Source organism: Oculina patagonica, chromosome 13 (assembly GCF_052425735.1).
Source record: "Oculina patagonica isolate OP01 chromosome 13, crgOcupat, whole genome shotgun sequence".
Classification (NCBI taxonomy): domain Eukaryota; kingdom Metazoa; phylum Cnidaria; class Anthozoa; order Scleractinia; family Oculinidae; genus Oculina; species Oculina patagonica.
Window position 1 is genome coordinate 25,761,290 of NC_135770.1, and position 12,659 is coordinate 25,773,948.

At 39.3% G+C, this 12,659-nt stretch overlaps 2 protein-coding genes across 2 annotated transcripts in view; both read left to right on the forward strand.

Moving 5' to 3' along the window:
• Nucleotides 1-5,312: 5,312 nt before the first annotated feature.
• On the forward strand, nt 5,313-7,830 carry LOC144636408 (neuropeptide Y receptor type 6-like). Its single transcript, XM_078495617.1, has one exon. It carries the CDS (start codon nt 5,344-5,346, stop codon nt 6,430-6,432), a length of 1,089 nt encoding a protein of 362 aa, XP_078351743.1. The 5' UTR covers nt 5,313-5,343; the 3' UTR covers nt 6,433-7,830.
• A 3,965-nt stretch (nt 7,831-11,795) lies between these two features.
• Nucleotides 11,796-12,659, forward strand: part of LOC144637070 (G-protein coupled receptor 83-like) — a gene marked incomplete at its 5' end in the record, with an annotated part of 1,425 nt that continues 561 nt past the window's right edge. The window contains one exon of the mRNA XM_078496233.1: nt 11,796-12,655. Coding sequence (XP_078352359.1) covers nt 11,796-12,655 — 860 coding nt within the window. The remainder of the gene's footprint in view (nt 12,656-12,659) is intronic.

The window sequence follows — 12,659 nt, forward strand, 5'->3', positions numbered from 1 at the left end:
CAGCATTCGAAGAGGTGTTGTTAATGTCAGAGCGAGAAAGAGAGAGACATATTCAAGGGTGGGGAGGGATATGGAAGCAGTGTTACCAGGGAGGGGAGGGAGGGATGTACGATTAGACATGTCACGATCATCAATTTGTTTCTCACTGTAACATTAGCCAGGGCTGTAGTTGTAATGATTTGACATGTCTTGAAATAAATTGTGTTCACATCTGAAAGTGTATTGCTGTGGACTAAACAAGGTAGCAAACTACTTTGTTAGTGGAAATTAGAGCATTAAATCTAATGTAAGTGGATGTGATGGAAAAAATTCATGAATTTTCCTTATTTCCAGCACTTGAATTTACTTTAGAAATTAAAATTCTGTAATCTCCAGCTTGTTTAATACTAGTGCTGTGTGGTGCAACATTACACGAGGTTCCCAGGGTCTCTCCCCTACCCCCACCCCCACCCCCACCCCAGCGCGAGAAGAGAGTCCCTAGGGTCTCTGTCTAGGGGAGGGAAGGGAAACTCTGGAAACGAGGTTGACATTGCATTTGTCCTTTGCTGTCGGTCTTCTTGAATGGTCACACAACACTCCGGAATCCTCTTCGTGACAAACCAAGTAACGACTCCGCGAAAGGTAGTTGAAACAAGGTCTCAGTTGTGGTTGTGTTACGCTCGCGTTCGAAGGATATGTTGAAAGAGACCGGCCTAGGCCCTTTGTCCTTATTCCCCCTCCAATCCTTTCATTTCTGAGGGATCATCGCGTTCAAAGAAACATCTGTAGATAGACAATGGTGCCTAATAACGGTTTTCAGTATTTTCCAGACCTTATACTTTGATGGGCCAGTACTACAACTCTTTATCAACTGCTATTACAGTAATTGTATGAAACAATTGCCTAATCATTGCTCGACAAGTTGTAACCAATTTTGGACATAAGTGGTCACCATAGCAACAATATAACCTGTTAAAAACACCCTTAATTTTAATTTAAAGTCATAGAGTGATTTCAGTTAACCCGTGAAATAGTTATTACACTTTTAGACACTCTTAGACACAAATTCCATTGTTTTCTTTTGTTTCCTTTCGACTATTACGCACAAACTGGTAGATATTGTTTCACGGGTTAAATGAAATCATTCTAATTACTCAAAAATGAGTTAGGTGACCCCCATTCTTATATGTACCACCTTAATAGTTTGAAAATTTAATAGTTGTAGTATTGATCTGGAAAATACCGAAAACTGTTATCCGCCTTTTTTTGTTTGTTGCCTTCGATTCGCTGACAAATGTCAGTCATTGTAGTCGTTGTCGACCATCGGAACCTCTTTTTTTCTTTTGATTATTTTGTTTCTTTACTTTGTTTGCAGCAACATTTGTCTTAAATTTCTCGTCCTCTCTTAAAACTAGTGGTAACCACAGGTTAGAAAGTGCGGGCCTCGATGCAGTTAAGAGAAGGTACTGGGAGGGAAGTGTTTCAGACAGTGTCAATAAATCACTGGACAAAAGAAAATTATTCCGAGTCAGGTCGAGTAACGCGTCACGCTTAAGTCACGAATGATTTTTTTATCGTTTCCTATTGCCGCGAACCAATCAGTGTTGTTTTTTTGATTGACAGTTTTGCGAAGTGTAGTCGAGCACGCGGTGTGAATTGAGATGTGGTTTTCCTCCGTCGGCAAACTCGCTTTGTTGTCAGTGTTATAAGGAATTTCTCGAGAATAACCGTTGTTGGAATCACTCGCATTGCCTTAGTTTATGCTGTGATACAATCACAGCAGATCTTCTCAAAAGCAACACCTATAAAACAACGTCTGTAAAACGTAATGTGCGACTGCCAAGACAGAAGCCTCGATCTAATGTGACAAACTGTTGATTTTTCGCATTGACTTATCGCTCTTGGAGACAAGATTTTTCTCTTCCGGTGTTACGACAAACTGTCGTGATTGACACAATTTTTGCATTCCGATCGTTCTTAGTGGAAGAACAAAATTTTCAACTTCCGGTTTGCAGATAGCCTTTATAAACGTGGCGCGCACGCGTAATACGCAATCCGCTGGTCACTGTCAAGATTAGGGTTGCGGGCCTCTCTTGGGCCCGCTTAGAGTATTTTAATTATTTTTAGGCCATCCCAATGAAATGTTTCGTTTCCCATCGCCCGACCGACCCATTTTTTCAAAAAGTAAAAAAAAAAAAATTGCAGATTCACTAGTCAAAGGAGCAAGTACTTTAATTTACAAGCACACGATCTTGTTTTATCAACAACAATTGACATTATGTGATGTCCTTGCCTTTAATTTCGATTAAAGAAAGAATAACGGAAATAACGAACGAAATAGCCACCTTTTAGCATTCGTAACCCGAGGCTTTCTTCCTTCAAGCGTTCCATCTTTTTTTTTTTTTTTTTTTTTTTGCCCGACCGGCCGACCCACCATCACAAGAGTCGAGGCGATGGGAAACGAAACATTTTATTGGGATGGCCTTACAGAAAAGAAAAAAAATCATTTCTATTTTGTTAATCAAGACACCTTGCTCGCTAAATCGCTATAACCGTGTTAAGTAAATTGTTAATTGACTGTCAAATTGCTATCAAAATTATAGAACTACGCATGGAAAACAATAGAACTTTACTGTCAAAGTGATTCCAAATTAAAATGTATGAAACTGAAAGCAAACAGTACGTTTTAATCAACAAACCTTTTTTCTAGTCTGTATGGTAAAGAATTTCGCATTCAGATTGGATTCTCTTTTACGCTTAGTGTGAAAACTGGAGTCAAATTTCAAAACACAAATTAGCCATGTTTCCCCCTTCATTGGTTTCGTGAAAGACAACCTTTTCCAGTTAAGTGAGCTACGTGTTCAGAATAAAATTAAGTCCTAGCCCAAAAAGCAGATGTCTTCTTCGTGTATTGTCCTTAAAAAGGTTTCATTGTCTGTTAGGAAACAACTCTCTTTTTTGAGAACTCAAAAACAACATGCAATTTGTCGTGTTTAGCGGGCGCAAATTTAGATGCATTTTTTAAAGAGATAAAAGTTTTTTTTTCATCTTGTTATGGTACATTGCAAAAAAAGGCTCGATCGCGCCGTTCTTAATTCGTCGCAATATATTCATTTGAACATGTTTCGTTAGTAGTAGACATATATCCTCGCCGTTCCAAAGCGCTTCTTTCCGGCCGACAACATTGTGTTGTGTACTTATTTTGGTACAAGGTACAAGTAAAAGGGAGGTTAAGGAAGGGGGAGGAAGGGTGGTTGCAATTTGGTTTAAGAATGGCGGCAATGACCGTTATGCAGTATTCGAAACAATTTCCTTGGGCCAACACTATTACTATAATACCCTTTAACATACTCTCCCCAACAAGAAACTGAAAAAAAAAAAACTGCCAAAATCTCGTACAGTTCAACCCTCTCCCCCCGGGGAGAGGGGCTGAACTGGGGGCAAACACGAGGATTTCAGACAGGCAGCATTCAGCATTGTATTTCATTTTCCAATAGGCCTGGCTTCCACGCTAATTTGAATAAAGTTCCGCTCAATTCTTTGTTCAGCCACCTATTGTCTGGTCCTAAATGAATTTTGATGAATTTTTTTATACAACATGAATGATCATTATGCGAATCAGGTTTCTTTTCCTTGAGACGGCTGAAATGTATCAGTAAACGGGAAAATACCACTCGCATTTATTTAACAGATCGCCGTTTCAGTTACACGGACGAGTCTCAAGACTGGACTGGAAAATTCTGCCATCTAGGGCCAAACAAACCGTTCTGAGAATCCGCAACCCCCTAAATTGATTATTTTAAGAATTAGTCAATTTAACCAGGAAAAAGGTAACTTAAATATTTCGTCTTTTATCAAGCCTTAAGTTACATAACCTACTTGTACACGATCTATTTTGTTTATTTTTATTTTTAGTAACTACTAACATATATTTATCTATGTAGTGGTTTTCTAGAAGTAACCTTTTTTCAAATTATAACGAAAATGATTATTAATGGCTTATTAAGTACATAATATAAATGATCAAATTTTTCGGTGATATTTCATAACGCTCTTGTTTCCATTATTTTCCTTTAGTGCAGGTTTTAGTTTCAACCAAAGATATAATATTATAATATATGTTTAACAAGTTTAACAATATTTTACACTTCATGATCAATTATAAATGTTGAGCTTTCATCAAGACAACTAACTTCACCATTTAACACTACACAAATTAATAGCATTTTTCGTCTTTTTCTTGCTGCAGGAATATCAAAAGGGGATCTTGGGAAAAGCCGTTTATTCTTTTGCCTCAACTAGAAAGAACGAAAACTTCTTCAATTGAGGAACCAATTGGTCAGAAAGCCTCCATTACTGTTCGGACTGAATATAAACAAGTATGGCGAAATTATGACAGTACTCTAATTACAGAAAAAAAGTACTACTATATTTTTCACCTGGGTTCGCGTCAGTTTTGTTTTCTGGACTCTAAATAAAAAGGATTGATGCAAAATACAATTTATCCCAAGAATAGAAATACTTTCCCAAACAGACAGGATGACGTGAAAGTGCTTAGTTTTTAAAGGGATACAGTCTTTTATGTACCACAAAACTTTCAGAAGTAAATGTCGTTAAAAAAAAACTGATGATCATTACGGATAATTAAAATATATATGTAAGTGTTTGGAGATCGATAAACAAAATAAATTTATAGTACATTTTCCTAGGTTTGCATTCTAATTTGCCACTTTCTCCGTGAGGATATATTTTTCGTAAATGCACCCCTAGACTTTTTTTTTTTAATATTATCATCAGTATACTTTTTTAATCTTGCATGTTCCTCGTATTTTCTTTCTTCCAAAAGTCACTACTTAAAGATGCCTTAGTAATGCGCTAATAATTGGCGAAATCAAGATAGCCCTTCGCTGAAATGTTGCAAAACTATGTAAAAAACAAACCGAAGTGGCAAAATATTGTCATTGGGTTAACTGAGAACAAAGATATACTTATTGCATCCAAAGTTAGAAATAGCCGAAAATTCTTGCTGGCTCGCCTTCGCTTTGAGGGTAAGTTTTAGTTGAATCTTGCTTTACTTGATTGTTTCTCGGTTACAAATGCTTACGTTTTATTGCTACAGTGACCCAACGGTACTTTATCTTTAAGTAAGCTTTATAGCTATATGTGCGGTATATGGGTATGGTTTTGGAGCCGTTCGTCCAAAATAAGAAGAATTTTGACCAGACTGGCCATTTTGAGGCCCTTCTCAAATCCCAACCACCATACCCAACAGATGCTTTTATTGAATGTACGTCTGTTACAGCCGAATTATGTGTTCCTTTTCTACACAGGAAGAACGTTTGAAGAGCAACCCACTCAGTGAACATGAATTCTACACCCTTTGAAGCGACCCCAGTTGAAGCAGAGCCCACGCAGCAGTCGGCGGACAGCGACAGTTTTCAAGCATCCATGCAGACGATCGTGAACGTCATTTTCATCATTCTCGGTATCCCCGGCAACATGCTGGCTATACTGTTCGTCTGGAAGAAAAGTGACCGTTCTCTTCGGCCGATCATGCCGTTCCTGCTAAACCTTGCCGCGGCCGACGTGCTGGTCCTTACCGTTTACATCCCATTTTACATCGCTTACGAGGCGACCGACTTTGAATGGCCGTTTGGCACCTTCCTCTGCAAGACCGTCTTCTCTCTAACGCACGTCTGCATGTACGCTTCGCTAGGGACATTGACAGCGATAGCCGTAGAGAGATACTTAAAAGTGTTTTGTGACGGGGTCAAGAGGAAAACTAGTACTGTTAAGTATGTTATCGTTATCATTTGGGTCTTTGCTATTTCTCTCAGTATTCCTCAACTGGTCTATCTCAAGACCGTTAAAATTGATGATTTCTTTGAAGATTTTGAAGAGGAAGAGTTTTCCCAAGGGGAGGGGATGGATCAAAGGGACCCAAAATACGTCTGCGTAATCGAATGGCCGCACCCAAATCTGGAGACCATTCTCCAGCCAATCGACACAGTTATTCTGTATTTAATGCCATTATCGTTTGTTTTTATTATTTATGCTAAGATCATCAACAAACTGCGCGCAATCGATCAGAAACAGCTGCCTCCCGCGCGTTTAGTTTTCGTGAAGCAGCGTCAGTGCGCCATTCGCAAGATGGTCGCCATCATCGTTATCTTCGCTTTGTGTCACCTTCCTATTCACGTGTTTCATCTCCTGCGCGTGTTCTTTTTTGAATCCTGGCTAGTTCTCGAGACGGAGTACCCGTGGGTTTTCTCGCTGTCTGTCAACTTAGTGCTTGTGACACATGTGGTAAACCCGCTGGTTTACGGCTCGCTGCACCATTGCTTCGCGTTCGGCGTGCAATTTCTCGATTATATGGATTGCCGATGCCGTTTCAAGCCTGCCAAGGATTTCTCTCTTGTCATTCGAAAAAGCAACACTCAACAAACGCAATAGTTCTGTGTAAAAAAGCAGCTTTTTATCGCGCTGTCCGTACGAGATTTTACTTCAGTCGAAGCGTAAAAAAATAGTCGCTCTAGGGCAGGCGTTGTTTTCGATTTCGGCGGTATTTCGTATCAAAAGCATAAATTTATCGAGAAACACAAGCCGTCTCATTAGTGACTGCGTTATGAAGCCAATACTTTGAATATTGATCGAGGTATTTCCTTCAGTTCTAAAGGATCCAATTTTACAGGTGTTTGTATACCCGCCATAAAAAATACCTATCAATGTTACAACTGTTAAGTCTCCGGCATATCATCGTTTGAAGTAGGTTTCGGGACCCTCATTTAATTTCAAACCGGCAACTAAATTACGTAATCTTTATCTTAATGATACCATTTTTGCATTGGCCAAAGTCTCTAAATTCTAGGTGTAAACATGCACGTACAAAATATCGCCGGCGTACACGGAACAAGTGTTTGTACAATCTCGAACACTGACAAGATTGTTGCACGCCAGCGTATCTCATGTAATTTGTACTGAGCTTCGGTAAATCTTTGAACTGTTCAAGTTTACCCCATAAAAACTTGCCATCCCAGCTAATATAAAACATGAATCATTTTTGTGCGTATACGAATGTTTTCAGATTGCGATTGTACTTCAGCTGCATTTTAAGAATAAACTACTGAAGATAATCAAACGAATAAAGTAGAGGGAAAAATGATAAAAAACTGATAAGAGCAATCGAAAATACGATCTCGCACGAAACACTAACTGGGTAGTGTAATTGGCTGAAAGAGCAATAAATAAATACATTGTAAATAAATGAATAAATAATCCAGAGTAATGAGCCAATTCGTTTTCGAGAAGGCTGATGTTTCGATGAGATTGACTAGGCAGTTAATCTGCTCATCCGAACATTTTCGGTAATTTTCGTCAATTGTTCGGCTAGCGAGTCCTTGCCAAAGTGAAAATCCAAAAACTGGAAGAGATTTTGAAGAATAACTGTCAATCAAAACGAGATCTTTTTTTTACCATGAAAACAAAATTAATAAAATAAAGTAGCAATAAATCACTTAATCAGACTTTTATTTGACGTGCGCAAAATTTACGTTTACGTAATTTGATAGAAGTCGTCACTTCACACTGATATTAAAACTACAGTAATACCTTTATTATAGGCTTAGAAGCCTGTTTTAAAGGAACTGTAAAAATACTTTTAAATAATCAGTTAATTCAAATATTATTGTCATTTTCATGGTGGAAACTGTACTAATTATTGATAAATCATATTTTTTCTATACAAATAAGGATAAGGGTTCAAAGGGGTTTAAGATTAGCCAAGGTGCGTCCGTGTTGCATAAATAGCGAGAATCTTGGAAACTTAAGAAACGGTCTGAAACAATTAAAAGTACCAGGCGGCAGGGGAGGGGAGGGGAGAGGAGGGGGAAGTAGCGGAAGATAACAGAGAAAGACGACTAGAAAAAAAAAAAACCGAAAGTATTTAATCGCATTGCAAAGTTAAAAATGTCGATTTCATTTTAGCGCGATCTTATCCCTTTCAAGAATAATAGAAAGAATAATGGCAAGTACAGCAAAATACATATTTGATATTTAAGTTACTTGTAAATTTGTAGACAGACATTTTGGGTGTGGTCGAGATTGAATAGAAGAATACTGTAATTTAGATTTATTGCTTTACCGTCCGCTGTTTGTACATAGTGTAAATAGACTTAAAAGTTTAAAGTAAAAAAATAGCCAGTAAAGACAAATACAACTAGACTATGTAAATAGACTAAAAAGTAAGTTTAATTAAGAAATAGCTAAAGACAAATGATCAAAGAGCAGAGGATGAAATAAAGGCATGAAGGTACTGGATAAATGGACTTGTTTTCTAAAACCGTCCTATTCAGGGGAGGGGGGGGGGGACTTCGTTTGTTACACAACTGAAAAGTGCATTGGATGCCGGGCAACGAGCTATTGAATGGTTGCTAAAGGCACAACGAATAAAATACCACAAGAACACCACATACTAAACAAGAATACCACATGGTGAAACTCTCTTAGGGGTAAAAACGGACGGAGCGAAAGCATACCCGCGAATTGTTGGAGCAACCGTACAAATGTTTGGGGACGGAGGGACGGCGGTATCTGCGAAGGATAAGCATCGTATCCAGAGGGGGGACAATATCCCTTATCGAAAATTTCTAGTCGCTTAACGCAAGTATCAATAATCCTGTTGCCCCCACAGAATTGTTCAAAGAGTGCATAACACTAGCCAGGGGCCAGATTGCTCAGCGGGGGGGGGAGGAAAAAAAAAAAAAAAAACCCGTATAAATCAGTATCACTAACGACACAAACTATGCTATCCACTGGATAGCAATTTATCCAGTGAATGACGTTATCCATTCTTTGAGCAACTGGACCCAGGATTCTTAGCTTTGCTTCGTAAAAACCTCTCCGTCCCTAATAAATTACACAAGACACTGCGTCTAAACCGATCAATGCAAAGGTGAAGCCCAAGATCGCGTGCATTTTGATAACCCACCTCTGTAAATTAAACGAGCTCGAGTTCGAGATTGTTTTGAGTATGAAAGTCGTTGTCTGGATGTAGTACCTAAATACTCCCTGCTTATTTTGAAGATATGTACGGGAAACAATGAGAAGTGTATAAGAACCCCGGGGGGGGGGGGGGCACTTCCTATAAATGGGCTAATGGGGATGTGCCGCTGGATGGGGTCGCATTTTCACGACTGGACTGACTATAATGGGGTCGCCATTTCAAGCCTTTTTTATAGGGTGACTAGAATGGGGTCACACTTTTCCGGGATTTTGAGAGTACGAAAATCTGGCAAGTTGTGATTTATGAACGGAAATATTCGCCGAAAAAAATGTTACCGTATTTATTCTGTTGTTCAATATTTGACAAACGGCTCCCAGAAAGTGACTAAGTTGGGGTCGTAAAAATTAAATTTACCCAAAAGTGATTAAGATGGGGTCTATAATTGGCCATAGAATATGACTATAATGGGGTAGGGGTTCTGAGAGGCCAGCAGCACATACCCAACAAAAATTTACCCAAGTACCACCCCCCCCCCCCCCGGGATAAGAACCTAGAACCTGACGTTGTTCTGAAGACGCCACTTAATTTATAATAGTCTAGATCCCCCACCTGGGCGTCGGGGGATATCGTATAGTACTGGGACATGCGTAAAACATCAGGCCAAGGGAGTTGAACGAGGCGAGGAATTGGTTCCAGTTATTCCTTAAATTGCTACTGGTCCAAATAAAGAAATTCTGACAACTCAATGAGGAAATAAGTAGTTTCTGGAAGCACGTAGGCATGTAAAAAACGGTTGTTTAAATGTTTACGTTGTTTATTCCTTTTAGCCGCATGGAATAATATAATTTACATGCGGTTGACTTGTCGGGAGGTCTGGGGCTAAAATCATCGTGCGGTCGGGAAATGATTAACGAACTCTTTCCAGAAGCTATTGTCCCAGACGACGAATTGCTGATCGAGTACAAGCAACGTACTGATCTAAGGTTTTCGTGTTACAGTCAACTCTCGTTATAGCGGACACGCTCGGGGCGTCTTTTCGTGTCCGTTATAGCGAGAGTCCGTAAAAGCGGGAGTCATTTCCAGTCAAACCTTGTTCGTTGGGGATCTGGATTTTGTCCGTAATAGCGAGTGTCCGCAATAACAGGGTGTCCGCAAGGCAAGAGTTGACTGTAATATGCAATAAAAAAAAATAAAGGTTAAATTATAATTCTTTTTTTTTCTCCTCTTTCATGGTTGAGCTCCCTCTGTCTGCTCTTTATATCTTGGTTCAACGAAAACACTCTAGACGTTGAAAACAAACTCATCTTGGCAATTGTAAAATCTCAAGGAGATATATGAAGGTCCTCTTGTACTATTTTGTACTAAGTTTGAAAGAGGGAACACGTAAAACGCAAACAGTATGAATGCAAGAGGAGGAGAATTTTGAACCCACAAATGTTTTTATGTCGACCAACCGACCGCCAACCTCATTTCCAGGATCCACTCTTTGAAAAAGGAATGGAGAGGTCCCTGGTAACAAGGATGTTTTATACCGGTTCCACTTTGAATCCCACATAGATGACGTATTAGGTGTGCCTTGAGCACTTTGTCTTGAACCAATTAGAATCCCGCTTATATTGCACCTCGAATATAAATACCTTGTTTACTACAAATAAAGATCAAATATTGAGAAATTTATGCTTGTTCGACAATTACAGTCATCTGGTTACCGACGTTCTTATGACAGCAGCGATTTTATGTGTTAAGCCTTTTGAGTTTCAAAGGATCGATCTTAAGCGGCCTTCACACGACAAACTTAAGTTGGCAAACTCATCAAGTTAGGCGCTCTAACAACTGAGCTACGAGAGACTCGTTGGTGAGCTTGTTATGAGTTCACTCAGATTTTTTCTTTGTCCCACGCTCGTGTCATGTTGAATAATTTCTTCACTATTTATCACCGAGCTTGAAATTTACCATCTTTATAATTTACTACACGAGATGGCCAATAGTTTGTCGTGTGAAGGCCGCCTTATTCTTACCTTGGCTTTTGAAATAATTTTCAAGTTGCCACACTCAATTTGTCATCATCACAAGCCAGTCACGTGAATTCATAATTACGCTGTCATGCTTCATAAGCTTTCAACCTGACGTTCGATGACCACATGGTGTTTTCAGTTGTCCAACAGATCAAAAGTTAGTATAACAACTTTGCAAACATGTCTCAACTGTCAGCAAATTAATTTGAAACTTGAAGTGCGTTGCAAAGCAATAAGGTGGAGAATAAACTAAAATGTCTATCGTGACAAAGGCACTTGTCCATGCGGGAAATGATCAATCAAACCGGTACTGCTGAATCATTTTCTAAATGAATAATTTATTATCTTCTTTAATATTTCTTTCCCACGCATTCAAATCAGCGCGGAAAATGTCATGGGAGCCATTCAAACGCACCTGAAGCCGAAGGTGTTTAGTGGCTGTCATTAGACTGGCTTTTTCACAAAGCTTTTGACAAAAGGGTTGGAAAACAATTCTAACCGCTAGGTTTAATAACAAGGCTGTTTTGTTCGATTTAATGCCGAATTGACAAGGTTTTTGTAAACAGTGTTTGTAAACAGGTGAGCCAAGTCAAACAGCCACCGAGGGGCAGTTCGACCGCTGAGATTCATCGACTGGGGCCGTGCTATCGTTCAAGAACAGGTGTATTGGAAAAGCGGTTTCAGATGTGAACTTTATGGAACTCGCGGGACTTCTATTTCTGAGTTTAATACGACAACTGTTTGCAGGCGACAAATATTTGCATTGTGACTCTGCGATATTTGGTTTTCTAATTACTTAATTACAACGTTGGTTTGAATGCAATGGCGTTAACGAACGAAACTACATCAACGGGGTTCCTTCCACAACAAGTGTTGAAACTTCTACAACAGAAATTATTGTGGACAGGCTTCCTCACTCAGTGCACTTATTCGGGTTTGGATTATATGTGACGCTACTTGTGCTCGCTTTCTTCGTGAACACAGCCATTTTGTTTGTATTCTGTCGAGTAAAAGAATTGCGAAATGTGACTAACAATTTACTTTGCAACATGGTCGCGGCGGACTTGTTATTTGCGTTGCAAACTCCTATGGAAGGGATGGCAATCAAGGAAGATAATTGGACGGCGGGAGAGGGTCTCTGCAAGACTCACAGGTTTTTACTTCATACATTTTACGGCGTGGTGATAATTAGCCTGACAATTGTAAGCATCGAGAGATACTACGCAATATGCCAACCCATGCGGTTCAAGAGTCTTGAAATCAAGTCCTGGATACTAATTCTCGCGTCTTGGATTGCAGCGGGCATTTTGGCTCTACCGCAAATTTTCGTGAGCTCAACTACCATGTCGTATGATAGACAAATCTGTATCGAAGAACGCCCAGAAAACTACTTAATAGTTTTTCTTTGTTATCATGTGCCAATGTTTATTTTCTTATATGTTATTCCGCTTGTGATTTTAACTGTTACATACGCAAAAGTTTCGAGGAAACTTTACAACGTTGTGCAGAGATTTCGCTCGCGCTCAAGATTTGACATTTGCGGTGCGATGCGAATGCGCAGAAACATCATAAGAATGCTTTTAGTCGTTGTTATAGTATTCGTTGTGTGTTTAACGCCTCTGACAGTTCTTGAACTGTTGCATGTGACACCTGTAATGAGGCAG

Bases quoted from the DNA above. Each gene is read 5' to 3' on its own strand.
- LOC144636408 (XM_078495617.1), top strand. From the start codon at position 5,344: ATGAATTCTACACCCTTTGAAGCGACCCCAGTTGAAGCAGAGCCCACG.